The 27,265-nt window shown below is 47.3% G+C and overlaps 1 protein-coding gene across 1 annotated transcript in view; it reads left to right on the forward strand.

Moving 5' to 3' along the window:
- Positions 1-27,265, forward strand: part of CARMIL3 (capping protein regulator and myosin 1 linker 3) — a 1,220,401-nt gene that overhangs the window by 596,488 nt on the left and 596,648 nt on the right. Inside the window, exon 19 of the mRNA XM_069238205.1 lies at positions 26,114-26,210. Coding sequence (XP_069094306.1) covers positions 26,114-26,210 — 97 coding nt within the window. The remainder of the gene's footprint in view (positions 1-26,113; positions 26,211-27,265) is intronic.

A 27,265-nucleotide genomic window follows, 5' to 3' on the forward strand; every position in this document is an offset into this window, starting at 1 on the left:
GTGGTGTGTTGTGTGAGGTGCATGGATGTTATGTGGGTGATGGTATTGTGTGCCTGTGGCTGCTTGGTTGTAGATTGTAGTGTCTCTCTCTGACCATCTGTCGCAATTGTGGTCGTAGGGGTTTGTGGGTGATGTGGGTGTGTGTTTTAGATGGCATTGGGTGTGTGGGAGTGGTATTTGTATGTGTATCAGGTGTGTGTATTTTGAATTGTCCAATGTGGTAGTGTTTTGTAAGAGTGTGTGTATTTTGAGTGCGGCGGATTCATGGGTCGTGATAGTGTGGGGGTATTTCTGTTGGCGTGATGGTGGAGGTTTTGTTTTTGCCAGTTTATCACTGACCTTTGGTGTGGCGGACTTGTGTAGGTGTCTCAATTTCCGAGCTATCGGACATAATGACCGTGGTGGAATTCTGCTACCGCGGCGGTGTGTTGGCAGTCTTCTGCATGGCGGTAAGCGGCTTTTACCGCCAATGTTGTAATGACCCCCTTAGTGTGTTTTTTTTACTCAGTTGTTAGGGAGAAATTAAGGAAAATATCACTGTCTGACGTGCATGTGTGGTTTATGTATACATTTATACATACGTTCCTCTGCTTGTGAAGAGCAGGAAAATTCAAAAAAACTCTGATTGGTTGATCTCCGAAGTTCCTTAGGAGAAACAGAAATTATTAGCTGTAAAAGGCCCCATGATTGGACTAAAACCCCATGAAAAAAATCATCTGGGGCAGTCATTTTGTTTCCCTCTCATTCAGACACAAATGTAAAAAGTTTCACAATCAAAATGTTGTCAGATCTCTAACTGCATTTAACAGTTTAAAATCTGTAATTTTACTAGTGCCATAGATTGTCATGTCTCTTTTTTATTTGAATAAATGACTCACAAAGAGTGATTTAGAGTAAAAATAGAACCTTCTCATTTTGCTCACTTTTTAAATTTAACTTCTGTTTCATACGTTTGCTCTGTAGGGAAGGTCCAGGCTCAGCTAAGCTATTTTGCAAAACGTTTTTGTTGCTGTGTTTTCTAAGTTTTCACTGGGTCGGTAAAACCCCCTATAGAGTTGATCAAAGCTGCATTCAAGAATTTGTATCCCTGGCACAGTCCCTAGGCCTTCTCTGTTTCTTCTTCTCCTTTCCAGACAGCAACTAATGAAATGGGACTCAGATGGAGTACAAGACTTCTTGCTGAGAGTTGCAAATGTTCACTTTGTCTCTGGCTCGCACATTGCCTTGGAATGCACCAAGGAACACACCTGAGGCTGTGGATATCTCTAAATTTGGAGTACAGTTACTCCGTCTGGACAATGCAGTAACATTTTCTGTACCCCTGACAGAGCAACCACATGGTAAATCATAGTCAAAACAAATGGAAGATTTGGGGAATTTAATATATTCCTCGGCCATTCTGTTTCTCCAGCCAATCAATGTCGGCTGCTTGCTGAGGAGATACATCCGTACTCTATGGGACATGGTTGGTGAGATCTTGCCAGCAGTTTCTGTGGTTTTACCTGCCAATCTGGTTTAAACCATCCAGGATGGTCAGGATGCTGTAAAGTACATCATCCAGTCTGGGCTGGACACTACGAACTAAGTGGGCAGAGAACTTGGCACAAGCATAGTGCTGTAATAGCACATTTTGATGGCTTTTCAGGTGACGTGCAATTCTTTTCAGTGGGCGTACCATTCAATGGGTCTCTCCTGTTTATGGAGAAGGCCTACTCAGTGTTAGAATACTTTAATGAAAGACAGGCTGCAGTGCGTTCCTTAAGCCTTTCCATCCCAGCACCCCAGTAATACAGTACAATTAACTATTTTGCCCCTTTGGAGGCCATTCCAGAGGGTTGGGATACTGGCTGCTCCAAGGTCCACTTCTCCTGCAGTAGACGCCCCAGTCCTTTCCGGAGAGGGCATCAAGCAGGCAATGCCCAAGCCACCAGGGACCTGCAGCATCAACCTCAAAGCTGTATTAGTTTGCCCTTTTTGGCACATTACTAACCTGTGGGAGGCAGGATCAGATATGTTCTCCCTGGTAGGTCCTGGCGATCATTTATCAAGGCTATGTCATGCCATTCCTTTTAGATCTGTGGCACCTCTTTCCCACATCAGGATGACTTTCAGAAGGGCACCTGTGCAACTTGTGCCAAAAAATGAAGGCCAAGGAGCCATAGAGAGGGTCTTAGCCTTGGAAATAGGGACTGTTTGCTACTTCCACTATTTCTGCGTGACGTAGAAGGAGGTCTTTGCCCTGTCTTAAATCTCCACTCTCTAAGCGCTTCTTGCAGGAGGGCAAATTCAAGATGCTCACTCTTGCCTATTTTCTGTCTGCCCTAGGACAAGGTGACTGGATAATGGCTTGGGAACTGCTGGTTGCCTACTTTGATATACCAGTCAGTGTAGTCCCACAGACGCTACTTGCAGCCCAAGGTGGACCAGGAGCATTTTCAGTTTGCCGTGCTCCCCATCAGCCTCACAAGTGCCCCTCAGGTGCTGACGAGAGTGATGACAGCGGTTGCAGAACATCAATGGAGATTGAGGATTCCAGATTTCCCCTACCTTAATGACTGGCTGTTCAAGGGTGACTTGGCAAGGTCAGTCATAGACCAACTCCAGGTGACAGCAAACCTCCTGACATCACTGAGTTTTACTGACAACATGCCAAAGTCACCCCTCACTCCTTCACAGAGACTATCTTTTATTGGAGCCATCTGGGATATGGTGCAGTTTTAGGGCTTCGCTCCATCAAAATGAGTCCAACACATTCAAGCCATGATCCCAGCATTTCAGCCTTGGTCCTGGGTTTTGGTAAAGGTGGCTCTCTGACGTTTGAGTTTCTTGGCATCCTGCATCCTTCTCAAAAAGTACAATATTTGACATATGCATACGGGCTCTGCAGTCCAACCTCACATTACAGTGGGCACAGCACCAGGAAAACTTGTTTGATTCCATCCATGTTTCTTAGGAGACTACAAAAAAATACAGTGGTGGCTGAACCTAAATTGGACCAGTGGCTGACCCCTCTCCGTGCCCCATACAAAACTGACTGTCGTGACAGATTTGTCACTACTGCAATGGGGAGGTGAGCTGGGAGAGGTGAAGATTAGAAGACTTTGGTCTCCAGCGGAGACACTTGTCCACATCATTCTGTTGGCCTAATGGCCATCCGTCTGACGTTGAAAGCCTTCCTACTGTCCATCAAAGGGAGGCTGGTTCAGGTTCCCTGGGTCAACACTACTTCCATGTGGTATTGCAACAAGCAGGGTGAGATGAAGTCCTGAGTCCTGTGCCAGTTTGCATTTCATCTCTGGACTTGGCTGGAGGGCTAAGTCTTCTCCCTGGTGGTAAACCACCTGACAGAATCTTTGAACCCCATTGGAGACAAACTCCTCCAGTGGCGATTGGTGAATCACAAATGGTAGCTATACCCCGAGGTGACAATGGGCATCTTGGAGCAATGGGGAAAACAATTACTAGGCCTTTTCACCACAGTGAAAAACATGCTGTGTCAAACCTTTTTCATGCTGAAGTTTCCCAGAGACACATTCCAGATAGAGTAGGGCATCAGACTCCTCTAAGCATTTCCTCCATTGCCTCTCCTTCTGAAAAATATGATCAGTAACAACCTAAGTCATCCTAGTGGCTGCAATTTTGGCAAGGAGTGTGGTATTCAGTACATATGGGCATAAGCATTTGTCTTCCAAACAGGAGAGGGCGGACCTCTTGTTGCAGTAGCAGGGCAGCGTCCTGCACTGAAACCTGCACAATTTACACCTCCATGTGTGGAAATAAAGTGGTAGTAATTGACTGTATTCAGTGTTCCTCCCAAAGCTGTGGATGTTATGCTGGCTGCCAGACATCCTACGTCTGTCTATGCCGGGTGCTGGGACAGGTGTGTACCTTGGTGTGCCACCCACAATACTGATCCTTTGCTGGCAAAACTGTTGGATGTTCCCTTGTTTTTTTAATCTCTGGCCCAGCAGGGACTTACACTTTGCCTGGCTAAAGGTTATCTGTCTGCCCTTTTGGCCTTTTTTCATTTACTGGACCAACCGTCCTTGTTCAGATCACCTGTTATGATGAGATTTCTAATAGGTTTGACTCATTAATTTCTTCCAAAACCCTGTGTAGAGGGTGTGGCTGAGATGGCAGACGGGTAAGAAGAGAGTCACGCTCCTTTCCCCGCTTGACAGCTGACACCAGGCCCGGTACACATTAGCAACCCTGGCATTCGGAAAGAGAGGGAGTCTGAGGAATACCCCCCACCCTCAGTTGGTCGGTGATGTCTCTATGTGCCTCAGACAATGAGACCAAGAATTGGCTGCGCAGCATCCAAAATGGTGGGCATGGTCCTTCAGCAGTTCCGCTGAGCTTACGAGTATGGTGGCATGTGTAGCCCAGCGGATTACAGTGCAGGATAGCTGCTAGTATTGGGGGGCCTACCTCTTGGCTAGAGGAAAGACAAGAGAGTCCAGAAGGGGAGCCATGGTGTGGAGGGATGTGGCCTCTCTCACTGACTAATCTGCCTGACCTCAACAACAGTGAAGGCCTTGGTGGGAACTCAGACCCTGGCGAACAGGAGAATTTTGCAAGAGGGGCCTGCCCCCCCAGGCTTTCTGATTGTCTCACAGGGGGAAGAGTGAGCAGTTGCTGTGTGCCCCTACCCATCCTGAGTGCTGTCAAGAACCCACTGCGGGACTCACTGACAAGCAGCTCACCGCTGACTCCTACCATAAATGAGAAGGGTGGATATCTAGGAGGCTGCAGTGCATGACCCCCAGTTTTGACCCGGGAAGCACTGCCCAGGGGCCATGTAGAGAGGGTGGTTGCCATCCAGGTGGGGCCCAGAGTGGATGATATCTGGCCCCTAACATCTGGCGTGATTATGCCTCCTGATCACTGGGCTACCAGCTGGGGCCTAAAGCTCCTTACCTCAAAGCACTCACCTACACCTGGTATAAAAACCAGGACACCAACCCTCTTGGCGTTGAGCAATAGCAAAAAAGACTAGCATGTCCAAGACATGCTGACAAGATCCACAAGCGCAATGAAAGAAGGTGCATCACCGCAAAGGAGTCCCCCGCATGAAGATTCCAGAAAACAATCAGTTCCCAGTCACAGAGGAGTTTCTGGAGTCCCTCTTTGAGGCGCTGTATACTGACATTCAGTTGGTGAAACACAACTTGCAATCTGGGAGGTGTGGCAAAACCTGGTATCCCTGCAAGACAGAGGGGGTCATTCCGACCCCGGCGGTCAAGGACCGCCGGGGCCGGGGATGCGGGAGCACCGCCAACAGTCTGGCGGTGCCCCGCAGGGCATTCTGACCACGGCGGTTTGGCCGCGGTCAGACCAGGAAAACCGGCGGTCTCCCGCCGGTTTTCCGCTGCCCTGGGAATCCCCCATGGCGGCGCAGCTTGCTGCGCCGCCATGGGGGATTCCGACCCCCTCACCGCCATCCTGTTCCTGGCGGTTCCGACCGCCAGGAACAGGATGGCGGTGAGGGGTGTCGTGGGGCCCCCGTAAGAGGGCCCCACTTTGAATTCGCCACTGCACCCGTCGCACATCCTCCACTCCGCCGGCTCCATTCGGAGCTGGCTTCCTCATGGGGAGGGGTTTCCCGCTGGGCTGGCGGGCGGCCTTCTGGCGGTCGCCCGCCAGCCCAGCGGGAAAGCCAGAATGGCCTCCGCGGTCTTTCGACCACAGAGCGGCCATATGGCGGCTCCCTCCAGGCAGGCGGCTCCCACCGCCCGCCGGGGTCAGAATGACCCCCAGAGTCTCCACACTGGAGGATCCATCGACGACCAGAGATGAGGAGCTTGAACACTTGCAGCAAGAGGTATTGCACCGACATGAGAGACAGGCAGACCTGCAGGCTTATACTGGGGACCTGGAGAATAGCTCTAGCTGCAACAATATTAGAATCCAATGTGTTCCATCAGGCGCAAAAGACTCAGATATTGCAGACTACGTAAGGGCCCTGTTCTGCCATGTTCTAGCACCGGACTGTACAAGGGACATCCAACAGGATGGAGACCACAAAGCGTGCCGCATGGGAGGAAACAACAATAGAGTCCCGCGAACCTTAGCTTGCATCCACAACTTCTAATTGAAGGAGGAGATCCTCAATAAAGCATGAGACAATCAACCGCTCCAATTCCTTGGCCGGACAAACGATCACTCCAATTCTGTGGCCAATCAGTGGTGCTGTTCCAGCACCTCTCTGTGATTATCTTATAGTGGCGAAGAGACTTCCGCCCCATCACTGAGTTTATCCAGAGCAAAAGCGTCTCCTGCAGTTGATGGTACCCATTCTCCGTTATCTTCCGATGGGAGGCACACATACACCAGACTAGGACACCAAGATGTACACTGGGTTCTGGACATTTCCACACCTGTATCATGAGAATAGGGGGAGAATCGCCAAGCTGGCTGTACCAATGGCAGAGGGTGCTTCGCCCATTTCAAAAGATCACAGCCAGACCCAAGCACAAAAGCACAGGAACAACATTCGGCTTTGGATAAAGTGGTAGAGGAGACTGGCTGCTGCTAGAGTTATCTGCATGCTGACTATGAGGGGCTAATGCCCACTGAGACAACAGCCTGGCTGCCTGCATGGACCGAGTAAGACTGGTGGGGTTGGGTGGGCGGATTGGTAACACATCACTATGTGGAGGGTTGCCCATTCCTTAGTCCGGGTATGCCTCAATAGATTAAATCCTATCACTACCATACTGTATGTATTTGTTAACCAATAGTTTGTTGTTGTGGTTTTTAAGTTTTTTTGGGGGGGTGCTCTCACACTACAGCCAGCAAGATTCGATACGTCCCTATGCATAAGCTTTTGGCCTCTTGTGTGGGATGCGTACCAACATGTTTATTGGCTTTACTGACATCAAAATTGTTAGCCTCAATGTGCGAGGCATCAATCACCCAACTAAAGGCAGAGATCATTTCCATGCATGAGCAAACAGAGAGGCATATGTTTATTGTAAGAGACTCACTTCCTACCATGTTGTTGGAAAATGGGTTATTGGTAAGGGCAGGTAGGTACATACACCTAGCAACAAGCCACTAACCTCCACCTAGGTACAGTTAGGTCTCAGTAAATTAATCCCAGCTCAACCCTTGGTAGCTTGGCAACGAGCGTCAAGGCTTAACTTAGGAGACAGTGTGTAAAGCATTCAAATATCACAAAACAGTAATTAAATAAAACACAGGAAACAGTTTAAAAATCCAAAACCAATTTATAAAAATAGTTTATATTTTTATCTTTAAAATGACACAAAAACGAATAAAATCGGATAAAGGGAACCGGAGATATGAATTTTTAAAGAATTATTATTTTTCTAGCGCTTAGAAACAAAAAGCGCCAATCGGGTCATCTGGTTGCACCTCGACCGGGGCAAAGTCAAAGTTTCAGGCCGACCGCGATGGAGCCCTGCTCGGCTACAAGTCGCGGGAGGCCTCGGTTAAAAAGTTACCTTCTGACTTAGTCTTTATTTTGAAGTTTTTCTTCACCGGGACGAACCTGCCAGTTGAATCCGACCTCCTGGAGCCCTTGTCCGGATACGCGATGTGGGTTTCCTCGGTGGAGACTTTTACCTTCGGACTTAGTCGTTTTTTCGAGATGAAAATCCTTCGACCGGGGTAAACCTGGATCTTGATCCGACGTCCGTGGAGCCCTTCTCGGATACGATGGCTGGGAGGTCCCGGTCAACTTTTTACCTTCGGACTTAGTCTCTTTTTCGGAGGTTTTTCTTTACCGGGACGAACCACCAAGTCAGGCCGGGTCGCGGTTGAGGCAAGCCGGCTAGAATTTCCGCGGCGGGTCGGTCCCTCTCTGGAGATTTTTTACAAAATTTTTCAAATCTTTTCCAAAATTCTGGGGCTTCACCCGGATGTTCTTTTAAGGTTCTTTTGGGGTCCACAGCTCACCCCAAGGGTCCAGAAGTTCTGTGATGGTCCTTGGGGGGTGCGGACTTCAACTCCCAGAATGCACCTGGCGCAAACTCCTTTTTGGCCACTGGACAGTGGTCAGCTGGTCACTTTTCAGGAGTTGGTGCAGGGGAACTCTGGATAGCAATTTTTCACCTGTAGCAAACAGGGAGTCCCTCCTTGAACCAGTTGAAGCCAGGCAAAGTCCTTCTTGTGGTGAAGCCCAAGTGTGCAGCTGGTGCAGTCCTTCTGGGTGCAGGTTCCAGGTGCAGGCCAGGGGTCCAGCAGGGCAGTCCTTCTTCTCCTTTAGTTCTTTTCTTCTTGAAATCTGGCGGGGATCTGAGGTGTGGGGGCAGGTCTGCCAGTTTTATCCTTGCTCCTGGGTGAAAAGCAGAGGGGTCCTGGTCCTCCAATCAGGTACAGGGTCGTCCCCCTGTGATGACCACTTCCTGGGAAGTGTGGCAAAAATCCATCCCAAAAGGCAACAGTCTCTAAACATCCAACATGGCTGAATCTGATTTTTGGAGGTTACATCTGGCTGAGCCCACCCACTGGTGTGGCTAAAAATCATAAACACACCCCTCTCCTGCCCTCTCCTAATCTAATCAAGGGGGCACCTAGTTGTCTGGGGTTGCAGGGTGTGGGGGTGTTGCTGGGTGCTCCAGATGTCCTTCTCTGCCTTTGAAGACCAGTTTGGCAGCCCTCCCCCTTCCTGCCTCACCATCTGCTGAGGGGAGATTCTCTCCCCCAAGCACATTCCTTTGTGTGAAGCCAGGCCACTTCACACCTCATCAAGGCAGCTTGGCAAAAGCTGCTGCAGGCTGGCCAATCAGAGCACAGCAGCAAAAACAATGCAGAGCTGAAATTGGCAACTTTTTAGGTAAAGTCTAAACTTTTTTCCTGAACAAGTTATATTAAATCCAACAACTGGAAGTTGTGGGATTTATTACAACAATTAATTTGATACCAAATTCTTGGTATGCAACATTTAAGGAGACTTTAAAATTTAAAATAAAGTCTCCCCATTCTAACCTATGAAGGCCATTTACTTCAATGAGGGAAAAACGAATTTGGCTGTTTTTACCTCACCAGGGCTTATAAATCTATTTTTATAAAGTCCCTGCTTATAGTTACATGGCACCCAGCCCTAGGGGCACATAGGGCACACCTTAGGGGTGACTTATATGTAAAAATAAGGTAGTTTAAGACTTTGGAAGTACTTTTAATTCCAAAGTCGAATTTGCATATAACTTTAATTTAAAAGCAGCCAGCAAGGCAGGCTTGCTTTTAAAATGACACTGGGCACTTCAGCAGTGCACCTAGGTGTGCACCACCTATGCTGTGGTCCCTTAACCTACATGCCCTACCATATACTAGGGACTTATAGGTAGGTTAACTTAGCCAATTATAATTAGCCTAATTTGCATATCCATTTTACACAGAGCACTGGCCCTGGGACTGTTAAGCAGTACCCAGGGCACAGCCAAGAGTCAGTAACCACCAGTACCTATCCAAAAAGTGTGGGGGTGATCAGGCAAAAAAAAAAGGAGGACTTTCCTACACTGCCCCCCCCCCCCAGATGAAAGGTGATGGGTACTAACCTACACCCTGGTAGTCCTCATCAGCTAAGTGGAAAAACCTGGAAAGGCCATCTGCATTGGCATGAGCAGTCCCAGGTCTGTGCTCCACTGTGAAGTCCATCCCCTGTAGGGAAATGGACCACCTTAACAGTCTTGGGTTCTCCCCCCTCATCTGCATCAACCACCTGAGAGGTCTGTGGTCAGTTTGTACACGGAAGTGAGTGCCAAACAAGTAAGGCCTCAACTTCTTCAGGGACCAGACCACAGCAAAGGCCTCCCTCTCAATGGCACTCCATTTTTTCTCTCTGGGGAGTAGTCGCCTGCTGATGAAGGCAACTGGGTGATCATGGCCCTCTTCATTAACTTGTGCTAACACTGCCCCAATCCCTTCCTCTGAAGCATCTGTTTGCACTACAAACTCCTTGCTATAGTCAGGGGCCAGTAACACTGGTGCTGAACACATAGCCTGTTTTAGGGTGTCAAAAGCTTTCTGACACTCTGGGGTCCAAATGACCTTCTTGGGCTGTTTCTTGGAGGTAAGCTCAGTCAGAGGGGCCACTATGGTCCCAAAATTCCAGAGCAAACCTCCTGTAGTACCCGGTCAGGCCAAGAAAGGCCCTGGCCTGAGTCTGGGTTTTTGGAGCCTCCCAATCCAGAATAGTCTGGATCTTGGGCTGGAGAGGTTGTACATGGCCTCCACCAACAAGGTGGCCCAGGTACACAACAGAGCTTTGTCCTATCTGGCACTTGCTTGCCTTGATAGTCAGGCCTGCTTGAAGCAGGGCCTGAAGCACTTCCTTCAGGTGGACCAGGTGGTCCCTCCAGGTGGAACTAAATACAGCTATATCATCCAGATAAGCTGCACTGAAAGATTCCAACCCAGATAGGACTCTGTTCACCAACCGTTGGAAGGTGGCAGGAGCATTTTTCATGCCAAAAGGCATCACCTTGAACTGAAAGTGGCCCTCTGGTGTGGAAAATGCTGACCTCTCCTTCGCTCTTGGACTTAAGGCAATCTGCCAATATCCTGAGGTCAGATCAAATGTGCTCAGGAATTTGGCAGCCCCCAACCTGTCAATGAGCTCATCAGCTCTAGGTATGGGGTGAGCATCAGTCCTAGTGACTGCGTTTAGACCTCTGTAGTCCACACAGAATCTCAATTCTTTCTTCCTACCTTGGGGATTAGGTTTGGGCACCAGTACCACTGGACTGGACCAAGGACTATCAGAGGGCTCAATTACCTTGAGGTCCAACGTCTTAGCCACTTCAGCTTTGATGTTGGCCTTGACCTGGTCAGACAGCCTGTACAGCTTGTTCTTGACAGGCAAGCTGTCACCAGTGTCAACATCATGGACACACCAATTGGTGAGTCCTGGGGTCAGGGAGAACAGACTAGCAAACTGTCCCAAAACTTGCTTACAGTCTTTTTGTTGCTGATCTGTCAATTTGGGAGAGAGTACCACTCCCTCCACTGACCCATCTTTTGCCTTTGAGGACAGGAGGTCTGGCAGAGGTTCACCCTCCTCCTCCTTCCCTTCATCAGTGACCATTAGCATGGTCATGTCTGCCCTGTCCTGGTGGGGTTTCATCCTGTTTACATGCAGGATCCTGTGAGGATTCCTGGGGGTACCAAGGTCCACCAAGTAGGTGACCTCACCTTTTTTCTCTAGAATTGGATAGGGCCCAGTCCATTTGGCCTGAAGTGCCCTAGGAGCCATGGGCTCCAAAACCCACACCAGCTGTCCTGGGTGATACTCAGGCATGGTAGCCTTTTGATCATGCCAGAGCTTCATGAGCTCCTGGCTGGCTTCCAGGTTTCTGCTTGCCTTCTTCATATACTCAGCCATGCGTGACCGCAGGCCTAGCACATAATCTAGCACATTCTCCTTGGATTCTTTGAGAGGCTTTTCCCAAGACTCTCTCACCAAGCACAATGGGCCTCTTACAGGGTGCCCAAACAGTAACTCAAAGGAGCTGAATCCAACCCCCTTCTGTGGCACCTCTCTGTAGGCAAACAGCAGGCAAGGGAGGAGGACATCCCATCTCCTCCTGAGTTTGTCAGACAAACCCATGATCATGCCCTTCAGGGTCTTATTAAATCTTTCCACCAGACCATTGGTCTTTGGGTGGTAGGGGGTGGTGAACTTATAAGTAACACCACACTCATCCCACATGGCTTTCAGATAGGCTGACATAAAGTTTGTGCCCCTATCTGAGACCACCTCCTTTGGGAATCGCACTCTGGTGAACACACCAAGTAGGGCCCTAGCCACTGTGGGAGCAGTGACTGTCCGGAGGGGTATTGCCTCAGGGTACCTGGTGGCATGGTCCACTACCACCACAATGTACCTGTTACCTGAAGCAGTTGGTGGGTCTAGGGGACCAACAATGTCAATCCCCACCCGCTCAAAGGGAGTCCCAACCACTGGCAGTGGTATCAGGGGAGCCTTTGGTTTGCCTCCTGTCTTGCCACTGGCTTGACAGGTGACACAGGAGCTGCAAAACTCCCTGACTTTTTCTGACATTTGGGGCCAATAAAAATGGTTGACCAGCCTGTTCCAGGTCTTGGTCTGTCCCAAATGTCCAGCTAAGGGGATATCATGGCTTAAGGTAAGGAGGAATTCTCTATACTTCTGGGGGACCACTACTCTCCTAGTAGCTCCTGGTTTGAGGGCCCTTGCCTCAGTGTAGAGAACTCCATCCTCCCAGTAAACCTTGTGGGTCCCACTGGTATCCCCTTGTTCTTGCCTGGTAGCAGTCTGCCTCAGGCCCTCAAGAGTGGGACACTCTCTTTGTCCCTGGCACAAATCTTCTCTGGTGGGCCCACCTGCCCCTTGCAGTTCTGCCAAATCAGGCATAGTTTGCAGGGAAAGTGTCCCTCCCTCAGAGTTCAGATCCTCCCCCTCAGGGTTGGATTCTTCCTGACCCTCTGTACTTGTTGGGGCTGGCAATCCAGACCCAGTGCCCTTTCTCTTTTTCTTGGAGGCTTGGCCCATTGTTCCAGGGTCCAAGTGCCCAGCATTTCCCTGTTGTGCTGCCTGTGACCTGGTCACAGCACACACCCATTCAGGGAGGTCCAGCATCTGTGCATGGACCCTTCTCTCCACTTCTGACCATTCAGATGCTTCAAGATCATTTCCCAGCAGACACTCTACTAGGAGGGCAGGAGCTACAGCTACCTTTTTAGGGCCAGTCACACCTCCCCATTCCAGACTCACCATAGCCATGGGATGGAGTTTGGTTCTGCTATCTGCATAAGTCACCTGGTGGAAGACACCAGGTAAGACCTGTTCTGGAGAAACCAGCTTTTCTGTGACCATTGTCACACTGGCTCCTGTATCTCTCAGAGCTTCCACTTCAGTCCCATTGACTTTAGGCCTCTGCCTATACCTCTCCATGATGGGAGGTAAGGTGGCCATAGTTGCAATGTCCACCCCACCCACGGATACTAAGGTGACCTCTGTGTACCCTGATTCCACCCCTGGGCCAACTTCCACCCCCAACCCTACACTAGCAATCCCCTGGGATTGCCCACCAGTGGGGGGCTTCTTGGAGCAGATAGCATCTCCTCTTTTATATCCAGGTTGATGACAATCAAAACACTTGCCGGCCTTAGCAAGCTCCTGAAACCTTCCTGCTTTAGCAGGATCATAATTCTTTCCCTGATACCCTTTCCCTTTAAAAGTGAATTGGCTCGGGGCTCCCCCTCCCTGAGAAGTTTTTGGGGACTCTTGTGAGGACTCTTTGGGCTTTTTATCATCTTTCCCCTGGTTCTTCCCCTGAGAAGAACCATGTCCTCCCTTTTTCTGATCACCCCCTGGGGGTTTCTGGTTAACCCTAGTTCTTAACCAGTCATCTGCTGCCTCCCCCAGCTCTCTGGGGTTCGTCAACCTAGAGTCAACTAGATACTGGCGGAGCTTCTCTTGGACACAATTAGTTAGAAGGTGCTCCCTCATAATCAAATTGTACAGCCCCTCAAAGGTACTTACCCTGTTGCCCTGTATCCAGCCCTCCAGTGCCTTTACTGAAATGTCCACAAAGTCCACCCAGGACTGGGTGCTTGTCTTTTGGGTGTCCCTAAACTTGAGCCTATACTGCTCTGGGGTCAGACCAAACTTTTTAGTCAAGCAACTCTTCATACTGGGGTATGAGTCTGCATCTTCCCCACTCATGGTTAGGAGCCTATCCCTCCCAGAGTTGGGAACTAACTCCCAAAGAAGTGAACCCCAGTACTGAGGCTTGACTCTCCTCATCTGGAGGGCCCTCTCAAAGGCCCCCAGCCACTTATCTATGTCATCCCCCTCTACATAGGCAGGAACCACCCCTTTGGGTAATCTGGGGGAAAAACCCCCACCCAGGGACACCTCAGCTTCTTTATCGCTGCCACCATCTCTTTTTTCTTTGTTTGCCCACTTTTTCTTTTCTAGGGCCAGCTTATCTGCTTCCAAAGCTATGTATGCTAGCTGGGCCTCCAGCTCTCTTTCTCTGATGGATGGGTTCTCTCCTCCTGAAAGGACCCCCTTCCTACCACTAGCTTTGGGTCTGCCCCTAGTGACTGTATCTACTGAGGACCGTTCTTCCTCATCCTCACTTGGGCTCAGATGCCTTCCCTCCCCTGAGAGGTTAGAGTTAGCATCCTCCCCTTTTTCTTCCTCCTCTGGAGCTTCCTCTGTGCCTAGCTCTTGGGCCTCAGCCCATGCTGTCAGGGATTTAATCAGGATTTGCTTCCTGAGATCAGTGGTTGCAGGCAACCCTCTTTCAATACACAACCCCCTAAGCTGGACTACTGTCAGTGTGGGTAGGCTAGCCAGATCAAGCTCCATGGTTCCCTAGTTTTGTGTCAACAAAAACTTTTTGCAAAAATTGGAAACAAGAATTTAGAAAAATTACAAAAATTCAATAATTGAAATTAATCCAAATTAATAAAAAAAAAAAAAAAAAAAAAAAAAAAAAATTATTTTTGCACTAAGACAATTTAAAGGATTTTTAATTTGTTTTACTCAAAACTGTAACGTGATACTGAACACAAGTACAGGATCCCACCGCTGCCACCAAAAATGTTGGAAAATGGGTTATTGGTAAGGGCAGGTAGGTACCTACACCTAGCAACAAGCCACTAACCTCCACCTAGGTACAGTTAGGTCTCAGTAAATTAATCCCAGCTCAACCCTTGGAAGCTTGGCAACGAGCGTCAAGGCTTAACTTAGGAGACAGTGTGTAAAGCATTCATATATCACAAAACAGTAATTAAATAAAACACAGGAAACAGTTTAAAAATCCAAAACCAATTTATAAAAATAGTTTATATTTTTATCTTTAAAATGACACAAAAACGAATAAAATCGGAGAAAGGGAACCGGAGATATTTTTTTTTAAAGAATTATTATTTTTCTAGCGCTTAGAAACAAAAAGCGCCAATCGGGTCATCTGGTTGCACCTCGACCGGGGCAAAGTCAAAGTTTCAGGCCGACCGCGATGGAGCCCTGCTCGGCTACAAGTCGCGGGAGGCCTCGGTTAAAAAGTTACCTTCTGACTTAGTCTTTATTTTGAAGTTTTTCTTCACCGGGACGAACCTGCCAGTTGAATCCGACCTCCTGGAGCCCTTGTCCGGATACGCGATGTGGGTTTCCTCGGTGGAGACTTTTACCTTCGGACTTAGTCGTTTTTTCGAGATGAAAATCCTTCGACCGGGGTAAACCTGGATCTTGATCCGACGTCCGTGGAGCCCTTCTCGGATACGATGGCTGGGAGGTCCCGGTCAACTTTTTACCTTCGGACTTAGTCTCTTTTTCAGAGGTTTTTCTTTACCGGGACGAACCACCAAGTCAGGCCGGGTCGCGGTTGAGGCAAGCCGGCTAGAATTTCCGTGGCGGATCGGTCCCTCTCTGGAGCTTTTTTACAACATTTTTCAAATCTTTTCCAAACTTCTGGGGCTTCACCCAGATGTTCTTTTAAGGTTCTTTTGGGGTCCACAGCTCACCCCAAGGGTCCAGAAGTTCTGTGATGGTCCTTGGGGGGTGCGGACTTCAACTCCCAGAATGCACCTGGCGCAAACTCCTTTTTGGCCACTGGACAGTGGTCAGCTGGTCACTTTTCAGGAGTTGGTGCAGGGGGACTCTTGATAGCAATTTTTCACCTGTAGCAAACAGGGAGTCCCTCCTTGAACCAGTTGAAGCCAGGCAAAGTCCTTCTTGTGGTGAAGCCCAAGTGTGCAGCTGGTGCAGTCCTTCTGGGTGCAGGTTCCAGGTGCAGGCCAGGGGTCCAGCAGGGCAGTCCTTCTTCTCCTTTAGTTCTTTTCTTCTTGAAATCTGGCGGGGATCTGAGATGTGGGGGCAGGTCTGCCAGTTTTATCCTTGCTCCTGGGTGAAAAGCAGGGGGGTCCTGGTCCTCCAATCAGGTACAGGGTCGTCCCCCTGTGATGACCACTTCCTGGGAAGTGTGGCAAAAATCCATCCCAAAAGGCAACAGTCTCTAAAAATCCAACATGGCTGAATCTGATTTTTGGAGGTTACATCTGGCTGAGCCCACCCACTGGTGTGGCTAAAAATCATAAACACACCCCTCTCCTGCCCTCTCCTAATCTAATCAAGGGGGCACCTAGTTGTCTGGGGTTGCAGGATGTGGGGGTGTTGCTGGGTGCTCCAGATGTCCTTCTCTGCCTTTGAAGACCAGTTTGGCAGCCCTCCCCCTTCCTGCCTCACCATCTGCTGAGGGGAGATTTTCTCCCCCAAGCACATTCCTTTGTGTGAAGCCAGTCCACTTCACACCTCATCAAGGCAGCTTGGCAAAAGCTGCTGCAGGCTGGCCAATCAGAGCACAGCAGCAAAAACAATGCAGAGCTGAAATTGGCAACTTTTTAGGTAAAGTCTAAACTTTTTTCCTGAACAAGTTATATTAAATCCCACAACTGGAAGTTGTGGGATTTATTACAACAATTAATTTGATACCAAACTCTTGGTATGCATAATTTAAGGAGACTTTAACATTTAAAATAAAGTCTCCCCATTCTAGCCTATGAAGGCCATTTACTTCAATGAGGGAAAAACGAATTTGGCTGTTTTTACCTCACCAGGGCTTATAAATCTATTTTTATAAAGTCCCTGCTTATAGTTACATGGCACCCAGCGCTAGGGGCACATAGGGCACACCTTAGGGGTAACTTATATGTAAAAATAAGGTAGTTTAAGACTTTGGAAGTACTTTTAATTCCAAAGTCGAATTTGCATATAACTTTAATTTAAAAGCAGCCAGCAAGGCAGGCTTGCTTTTAAAATGACACTGGGCACTTCAGCAGTGCACCTAGGTGTGCACCACCTATGCTGTGGTCCCTTAACCTACATGCCCTACCATATACTAGGGACTTATAGGTAGGTTAACTTAGCCAATTATAATTAGCCTAATTTGCATATCCATTTTACACAGAGCACTGGCCCTGGGACTGTTAAGCAGTACCCAGGGCATAGCCAAGAGTCAGTAATCACCAGTACCTATCCAAAAAGTGTGGGGGTGATCAGGCAAAAAAAAAAGGAGGACTTTCCTACACATGTGATGAGCATAGAATGAGATTCCGACAGTTCCCCAGCAACACTCATCAGCGGGTCCTGCCAAACCCGAAGTGGTGGCACTGCTTGTCTCCCAAGTTCTGAGGAGAGGTAACAAGATCGGCAAGCGAAAAGGGTGTCTCCTACTGTACCACTTCCCTACTGTTACAATGATCTATACCCCCAATGAGTACCAAGAGGGCTTCCTCCGTAATGCTTTCCCCGAGGTGCTACAGACCCCAGACGCAGCCATATTGGTGAACAGTGACTTTAAATTAGTCATGAATAATGACATAGGTAGATCAGATCATATGCTCATATTGATTACTTCTTTGGTACCCCCGGCTACAGTCCTTAGTTCAAAGCATACATATTGATCATTCCCCAATTTCCCGGATGGTGGGGAGGAGGGCACGTGTGGGCTCATGGAGGTTATGCAGTCGGATTACCTAACATACTGCCCACATCCAAGTACTCAACACAGCCCTAGAGAACAAACTACGGAGCAGTAATACAGAGGATATTGGGGATGCAACTCTATCGAAGGCACTGAAGACATTGAGAGTGGGGCGGATTGCGATCTCTACAGATGACAACCAACTTTTCAGAGTTGAGCGTGCACAGTTGGAGAGGAAATTCAGGGAACTGGAAACTATACATTAGTTAAATAAAGGAACTGGGGCCCTAGAGTCTAAAGGGCCCTGAACAAGGCTAAATAAAACACAGCTTAAGGTCGTTTGATCTAGACAAGGCAGAACATGCTGCATTGTCTTTGAAACAAAAATTTAACTTGGGAGAGTAACATAGGTGGGAAAATGCTTGCACACTGCTTATGGTCTCAAATACAAGCTGGTAGACTCTGTATCACATGAGGGCAGGGTGCCTCTGAAATTACCGGAGACAACTCAATACCTCAGGCATTTATGGATTTCTATGTGCACCTATTCCACTCAAGACTCCCGAACCAGAGATCCCTCAGCATACCTACAGAAGGTACATGTAACACAACTCACGCAAGCTCAAGCAGAATCAAGAGAGAAATCCATTGACATTTCAGAGGTAATATCAGCAATAGCGCGTTTAAAACCTTTGAAGTCTCCTGGTCCAGATAACTTTATGCCACTGCTCAATAAGATTTTCTGACATACTCTTGCCCCTTTCACCAGCCTTTTTAATTCTTTTGCCGACAGTGGGACGCTTACACAATCCATGCAAGAGGACTTCATAATAGTAGACCCATATCGGTATAGATGCAAAACTATTCACTAGTGTAGTGGCCCATCAATGCAATGCCTACATATCATACCTCCTTGACCCTGACCAAGAGAACTTTATCCTGACTAGTAGCAGCGGGGACCGTACTAAACACCTTCTACAGCTCATCGACAAGGTACAGAGATCCAAGCGGGAGGCTTTATTGTTCTAGATAGATGCTGAAAAGACATTTGACCAGGTGCACAGGCCATATCGCCTGGGTACATAGAAGCACTTTGGAATTGGGGAGAGGTTCTGCCACTGGGTGTTCTGTGGATACAGCTCACCAAGGGCTTCAGAGAGAGTGAATGGAGTGGCTTCACAACCTTTTTCTTTTTGCAGGGTGACACACAGGGTGTGCCTGATGTCCCTTCTTCTCTTTGCTTTAAACATGGAGCCCCGGTCCAACCCATATGCCATATGCTCCACATGTTACAGGGGTAACATTTGGGAGACACTCACACACACTATTAACGTTTATGTCGATTACGTGAATGTGGCCCTATCCGAGCCACTTACTTCTTTACCGTCAACACTGCAGGAACTAGAGATTTTCAGGGATGTCTCTGGGTTTAAAGTTAACCTTTCTAAGTCACACATAATGACTCTCATGATGATGCCTCTACAGCAGGACCAAATAAAGGCCTGATTCCCAATCACATGGTCCTCCGATCCCCTTCCTTATCTAGGAATACAACTCACTCCCTTGGCAGCTATAATGGCAGAGGTTAACTGCTCATGTCTAGTAAGGCAAGTGAAATCTGAATTGGGGTCGTGGCAGCATTACTGGCTGTCATGGCTGGACTGCATTTCAGCAATTAAAATGACCATACTGCCCAAAATTGTATTTACATTCCAAACCTTGCTCTTAAGACCATCCCATAACACACAGCAAACCTTGCAAAAGTTGGTTAATAATGTTGTGTGAAATAGGTAACGACCTTGTATGACACTCCATCTTACTCAATCAATCAATCAAATGATTTCTTAAGTGCACTACTCACCCATTAGGGTCTCAAGGCGCTGGGAGGTGGGTGCCGGTTACTGCTCAAAAAGCCATGTTTTAAGGTGCTTTCTGAAGGTTAGGAAGTCCTGGGTCCTGCGTAGCTTGGTGGGGAGGGAGATCCAGGTCTTGGCAGCGGGGTGGGAGAAGGATCTGCTGCTAGAGTTGGTGCGTTGGATGCCGGGGACTGTAGCGAGGAGCTGTAGAGTTGGTATGTGGATGTTTACTCGTTCGTTGAGGTAGGCTGGTCCAGTGTCGTGGAGGGCTTTGTGAGCGTGGACGAGGACTTTGAAAATGATCCTTTTGTTGATGGGCAACCAGTGTAGGGATCTGAGGTGAGTGGATATGTGTTTGTGGTGAGGGAGGTTGAGGATGAGACGTGCTGCTGCGTTCTGGATTCTCTGGAGTTTTCTTTGAAGCTAGGCTGTGGTCCCTGCGTAGAGGGCGTTGCCATAGTCCAGCAGGCTGCTAATGAGGGCGTGGGTGACTGTTCTTGTTTTTAAAGGAATCCATTTGAAAGTCTTGCGTAAGGGTGTTGAAGCGGGAGGATGATATAGCGTTGATTTGCTGGGTCATGGAGAGAAATGAGTCCAGAAAGATGCCAAGGCTGCGTGCGTGGGTGGTGGGTATTGGGGGTGGTCCGAGGGTGGTGGGCCACCAGGAGTCATTCCATGCTGTCTTGTTGGGGCCGAAGATGATGATCTCTGTTTTGTTTGAGTTTAATTTGAGGTGGCTTGCTGTCATCCATTTGGCGATGTCAAGGAGTCTGGCGTGCAGGTTAACTTGGTGGTGGCTGGGTTCATGGTGAGGGAGATTATTAGCTGGGTGTCGTCGGCGTATGAAATGATGGTGATGCTGTGTGGGCGGAGGATGTTGGCGAGAGGAGCCATGTAGATGTTGAAGAGGGTGGGGCTGAGGGAGGATCCTTAGGGGACCCCACAGATGATCTTGGTCGCTGTAGACTGGAAAGGAGGGAGGCAAACTCTTTGGGTTCTTTCGGAGAGGAAGGAGGTGAGCCAGTCCAGGGCCTTGTGGCGAATTCCGGCGTCAAAAAGGCGTGCATGGAGGGTTTGGTGGCATACAGTTTCAAAAGCTGCAGAGAGGTCTAGGAGGATGAGGGCGACGGTCTTGCCCTTGTCCACTCTGGTCCTGATGTCGTCTGTGCAGGCGATGAGGGCGGTCTCAGTGCTGTGGTTCTTGCGGAATCCGGACTTGGAGGCTTTGAGTATATTGTTTTCTTCTAAGAAGCGAGACAGTTGTGTGTTTACTATCTTCTCAGTGACCTTTGCGGGGAAGGGGAGAAGAGAAATGGGTCGGTAGTTTGTGAGGTCTTCCGGGTCTGCTGTGGGTTTTTTGAGAAGAGCGTTGACTTCGGCGTGCTTCCAAACGTCTGGGAAGGTTGCGGTGCCGAAGGAACAGTTGATGACGGCACGGAACTGGGGATGCGTTGCCCAATGTCTCATGCTTTTTCCAGACTCAACAACTTAGGTTCCTTGTGGAGTGGAGTCACTCTGAATCTGAGAAGCACTGGTGCTTCATGGACCAGGCTATTTCAGGCATTCACATATGGATGATAGTATGGTTACTCTGATGGAGTAGGCAATGGGGTTTGTATTTCTTTCCTATTACACAGACCACACTAGTAGTATAGGATTGGATGTTGGAACACAAGGCTCTGATGACCTATCCTTCTCCACTGACCCCATATTTTCAAACCGAGATTTCACAAAAGGTATGGGTAAAGACCACTTTGAACATTGGACACTGGTAGGCTGCAGACAGATTGGCACCCTATTTGACTCCACTGGGAACATTGCATAGTATTTTCCAGATAACTAATACAACAGAAATGATTCACAAAACCCTTGGTAATGCCACAGTTGGTCCTTACTTTCCTCATCTGCATGCAGTTTGAATTAATGCACAGCTCCCCACCCTGTCTCCTGACTCTGAAGACTTTTTTGTGGTCACAGTGACTTTGGCTCCTCATGTTAGTGAACTTCAAGCTCTTTTGGTGCAGCCGCTTTACACCACCTTGTTCCCAGATAAAGTGGTGATGAGAACCAGGGCAGCTTTTTTGCCAGAATTTGTGAATGCTTTTCATGTTGGGCAGTCCTTCAAACTATGCTCCCAACACAACATTCTTTGCTCCACCTCACCCCTCAAAAAAGGAGGAGGGACTTCATCTGCTGGACCTCAAAAGATCCTTAAACATTTACATTGATTGCACCAAAAACATTGGTGGATGATGACCAGTTTGTGAGGTTCTGTGGGGGAAAAAAGGTGAAGCAGGGCAGAAGGGGTCTTTGTGAGGATGGATTGTCCTCTGCATTAAGATCTGTTATGCGTTGGCCAAGAAGCAGGCTGCGGAGAGTTTATGTGCTGACACGTGGAGTGCCTGTCCTTGATATCTGCTAGGCTGCATCATTGGCATCTGTACACACGTTCACAAAGTACTACTGCCACCAGGAAGGGCTTTTCACCCACATTGGAAGGTACTGGTATTCTAACGGTAAGGAATCTGCATTTAAAAGTATCAATAAGAAGAACAAGTTACTTAATTTCAGTAACAGTCTGTCTGGTGGGTGCTCTGTCTAGCTGCAGATTCCTCACTGCCCTCTCACCTCCCTGTTCTGTGAATAAGGTCTGTTTTTTCCATCACAATGACCTGAAAGAGGGGTCTTTAAAGTCTTTGTAAATTGTTTATTTCCCTGGTGGCTCAGGCCAGTGTGTTGTACTTGGCCATGCTTAAGTAGACAAAACGTGAATGTTTGGTCAATACAAAGCAACCTTTTCATATCCATACTATATGAAGAAGAAAAAAATGTCTAACACTTAATGATAATATTAAAATTATTGGTTGCCTTTTCTCACACTGATATCCTTCTTGATCTTTAGTTTGCCATTCACTACTTTATGTTTGATGTTCTAGGGTTGAGTCTTCATACTGGGGTTTGTGCCTTTGTCCAAGTTTTGTTGTTCCTCCATATAAAATCTTTGCCTCCGCAATATATCCCTTACAGTGATGTTTTATACATAGGGGTGCTTGACAGCCCTCAATATCAACTCATTGATAATTATCACTGGCATTGTAATATCCCTGACCTTTTTGCTGGAATTTTGTGGCAGCATTAAAGTGTAATGGTTCTCTGTTTCATTTTCATTTTCGCAAAAAACAATAAAAGATACTTGCTGAAAAAGGAAACATTACTAATGATAAGTAATTTGCCCAAATGCTCCCTTTTACCCTTGGACAAGGCCAGATAAGGAGGCGTGATGTCACGTCTCTCTCTCACCTTTGTGCCAACAAGATACTTCTTATAGGTGGGTTGGAGGGGCAATCAACCCTCCCTGGCCCTTAAAAAAGGCTAAGGAGGGGGTGATGACAAATGCCTTCTCTCTTTGGAAACAATAGGGTGGTTTATAGAATTGCAAACATGATTATGTAATTGCACCAAGGGCTTCACCCTTTGCCCATTGGCCAACATGTATAGCTAAGGGCAGGTGCAATGGAGCCATGGACACGTAGAATCTGTGTAGGCAGTGACAACTGGCATAAGGCTACAAACTACAATAGTCGGGCAGTGACATAATCGGGTGTAGGCATATAAGCGATTTGCTGTGGCAAAAACATAACATTAACTGGCAAAAGTAAAACAGAAAGCTCAAATGTATTTGAATTCTAATACTTGGAATGCCTTTTGCCACTCATTTAAAACAGTTACAGTATTAAAAGCCAGACCAGAACTTAGACAAATATTTAAAAAGAAATTCTTGGGAGTAGTATCTCCTTTTAGATTTTGGACAACTGGGTTTTTAACGGAAAACAGGGGGATACATGTAAATTCAAGATGGGTGTAGTGTGATTGGGAGTTTGAAGACTGGATGCAGGGCTAAATGGCAGTGGATCTGAGCTCTGAGAGAGGGAAATTCAAGCCAAATCACACTAAGCACTAAACTTTAAGTTACAGTTCTAAGCTCTGAAAGTGCTAGTCACCTGTTGTCCACTACCATCTTATCAGTAGTCTTTAAGTTTATGGTTTAAGGACTGACTAATTTAAGGTTTGGCAGATGGATTAAAGAAAGAGAGACCGTGGAGGACTTTACATCCACCACCCTGCCTTTAATCTGTACGTCAAAGTGAGAGCTGTCTGTCAACCCACCGATGTCATAACAATTCCTGTCAGTGTTGGAAAAGTTTGATAGATGGCATCACCTAACACGACGACCAACCATCCAACCTTTCCGAAGTTTTACATTCTTCAAAAACAAACTCCCAAGGCAGTAGTTTGCTTTTGAAAAATGTAAAACTAATGTCCCCTACACCATGGTAGTCTTCACCCATGGTGCGGGGGTATTTATTTTTTTTCATTTTACTCTCCCTCACTGCCAGATATAAGCTTGTGGTGATGGGCAGCCAACAAAAGCCATCCAAAGGCCCACTCCAAACTATACGGATGGTTAGATAACTTACCTCACCTTATTCTGTCAGACTGTCGGAGGAGTATGTCTGTAGTAGGGTCAACATCAACACACTGTTGATCCACCTAGCCCTAAATTGGGAAGGCGAACTTAGAGTTTGGTGGAGAGCATACCCTGCCACCATTATGACATAGTACCCTATCCTCCAAACTCTAAAGCAGGCTGTAAGAGTATAGGAGTCAATTCTTTCTAAAACATACTGTTCTGATGAATAATTTTACCTTCAGATTCTTCACTTCTTGAATATGCCAAGTGCCACATTGAGTGCTGAATCTTCTGACATAGCTCTCTGATGCTAGTAGGGGGCAGTGGCTCCATCTTGACACCAGAAGTGGAGTTGTGGTGACATTACTGGAGCCATATAATGTCTGCCCTGGAATCAGTTGTTTTATTTTTAATGCCTTACAACGTGGGTCCAGAACTTATTTCCTCATGTTCGAGACAATTTAATAGGTCTCTAAATAGTTTTCCTACTCTTAGTACAGTGTGTTAGGGATGTGTCCCCCCCACTTAAAAGAAAAATCTGGATTTAAGACTTGTTGTAAGTGCAACAGCCATATGTTGATCACAGACCAACCATGACAACTGCCGGTGGTGCCTGGGTTCAAGACAAGAGTCCAGATCTTGTGACGTCTGCCTGCAGATGAACCCCTATCACCATCAAAGAAAGGGTAACAAATCTCTTTGTGGTCCATGCCCAAGACGATTGTTGGAGTCAGCTTCCATGTAGATCTAGGTCCAGGTCTAAGTCTGCTAACCGCTCTTCCCCATGATACAAGTCTTCCAGGGTCAGGAGGAAGAAGTCCAAGAAAAAGAAGAAACACACAGACTCCTCTAGGAGGTGGCCAAGGTTGAAGGGTAAGTCGCCATTACACTCTTACCATCCGGCTACTCCATCACTTGAGGTGGAATTGATTGAGGTTGTTACTTCCCAGGAGGCCTGCTCAGAGCTGCCAGTGCCATCTATGGTGCCTCTGCCACTGCTGGTTCCTTTGATCACAATGATACCAGGCTATCTCGGGGTCCTGGCATTGGGATCAGACTGAACCACATTCCTCCATGCAGGAATGGAAATGGTGAGATTGACTTCGGTTCCGTCTGGAAATCTCTCAGACCCCATGGTACTGTACTGGGGTGCTTTCAGAGGTCTGTTGTTGGGTCTTCCTCAGCACTAAGCGTCCCTTTGGTTCCACTAGCTTCTTTCCAGATGCTGCATGTTCTTTGCTCAGCCCTCCATAATTTCTGCCTCTCAGCTTTTCTTCAGACCCTATATTTGGGTACTTCTTTTGAAATCTATTCAATATGTGAGAAATATTCAGGTAGACGTACCCATGAGATGAAAAAGTTACTTACTTTTGGTAACAATCTTTCTGGTGGATGTCATATATAACTGTAGAATCCTCCCCTAGTCGCCTTCCTCCCTGCTCGGAAGGAAGGTTGTAAGCCTGTTAATACCCTTCCAAATTATATTGTTTCCCATATTGCTATCCCTGTGGATGTCTTCCTCATCTCTGCCTTGAATAATGCTGTTACATGCAGACAAGAACTGGTGTCATGGTGCCGAGATAGGCTCTCTATGTCTCTAATGACATCACCTCACTGTTTCTGGCATTGAGGGGGAGAAAGGACCCCCCGGGGAGACGGATGTTTTCAGGATCACATCTGGTGCCAAGGGGTGAACAATAGGCAAGTACTTAGAGTATCCACCAGAACTGGAGTCTCCAACCTTTTATGTAACAAGAGCTACTTATATTTAGTAAAAATCATCCTGAGCTACAAATAATATTTGTATTGTAATCATGACCATGTCAAATAAGATTCCATCACTGGCCACCACATGCAAGATTATGAACATTGATCACCAAAGTGCTTCATGGTAATACATAATAGCTATGGCTGTGATGCCCCTGGCACTAATGAAATATTATTGGTAATACGTTTCCCCAACAGGGCATGATTTATCACTCAAATGGCAGCTTTAAACCCATTTTTCTCCAAACAGAGTTCTGAAAATACACAGATTTTCGACTTGTAATAATACTTTTTAATCTTGACATGCAATGGGTAATTCCGCCAAGCAAAACATCTAATTTAGTGGGCTGGACTGCACACAAGAGAGTACTTAGGTAGCTTTGGATCTACCAGTAGATCACGAGCTAATCATTGGAGAAACCTGCACCAGAAAGATCATTATTGAACGTAAGTAACTTTTTTTTTGCACCTACAGTTTGGTGTCAGAGTACCTGACCAAGCTATACATGTATAGAAGTCTAAAATGTGAACTTGAATTTATAATTACTTCTCCATTCACATCTCTTTTTTTCTACCAGGGTTTGACTATGACATGATCACACTGGTGCCTGCTCTTGGGAAGAACAAGTCTTTGAAGCACCTTTTCATTGGGAAAAATTTCAATGTGAAATCAAGGTGAGTAACATGTCCACAACCTGTTTCTATGGCATTTTTCCTCTTCCACAGTTATCATCCTCTATCAGGTAGGTGCATAAATCTATTAGCTTAAGGACTCTATTTTAAAAAAAAAGTTATATTAAAACATACTTATGCATAAAAAGTGACTTGAAGGAATGGAAGTGGAGCAAAGTCTTAAGGATCATTAATGACAAGGGACACCAAATATTTTTCCTACTTAGTCCTCCATAGGAAGTCGGGGAGACTAGTATCAGAGAGGGAATACTGTTTGGCCAGACAATGAGTTTCCTTTTTTGCTGCATCCGGGATTACACTGCACTGCTTCACTCAGATATACCACCTGCTCAGAACAGGTTCTAAATGTGATCAGATTTGTCCCTGCAATGAGAGTAAAGCATGCAGAGAAGGACCTAATATTTAGTTGTCCACATGTTTAGTCAACATTCCAGGTCCAAAATTAATGATGGCTGGATGTAAATTAAGAGAATAGTTATTTTTGACCATGGTGTCTCTGATGAATTAATTATTTATTGTTCAATTAATTAAAATCATCACAGTGTACCTCATGCAAGGGATATAAATACAATAAAAGAAAATGTGAAATAAAATAAGGCTTTTTTAAAATCATAACTAAAGTGCACTTACCAGCTGGCAACAGAGGCTGGTCTCAGGCAAGTGCATATAAAAAAGGTGTAGGCCACATCTAGGCCCTCATTATGATACTGGCAGTAAAAACCGCCTTCCGCCCCAGCTGCGAAAAGACCGTCGCCGCGGCTACCAGCCATCTGCCGTATTATGACCAGAAGGATCCGGCTGTGGCCATGGTGCTGGATGGCGGTAAGGTGGCGCTGCTGCCAGCAGTATTGCCAGGTCAGTAGACCGCCAGCCGTATTATGACCCATAATACGGCCTGGCGGCCTGGCGGCCTGGCGGCCTGGCGGCCTGGCGGTGTTCTTCTGGCAGACGCTGCTGCTGGCAGCAGCGCCCGTCCCGTCTCCTGCCGGAGGACCCCCTGCACACAGGTAAGTGGGTGCTCCGACAGGACGGGGGGG

This window comes from Pleurodeles waltl, chromosome 6 (assembly GCF_031143425.1).
Source record: "Pleurodeles waltl isolate 20211129_DDA chromosome 6, aPleWal1.hap1.20221129, whole genome shotgun sequence".
Classification (NCBI taxonomy): Eukaryota; Metazoa; Chordata; class Amphibia; order Caudata; family Salamandridae; genus Pleurodeles; species Pleurodeles waltl.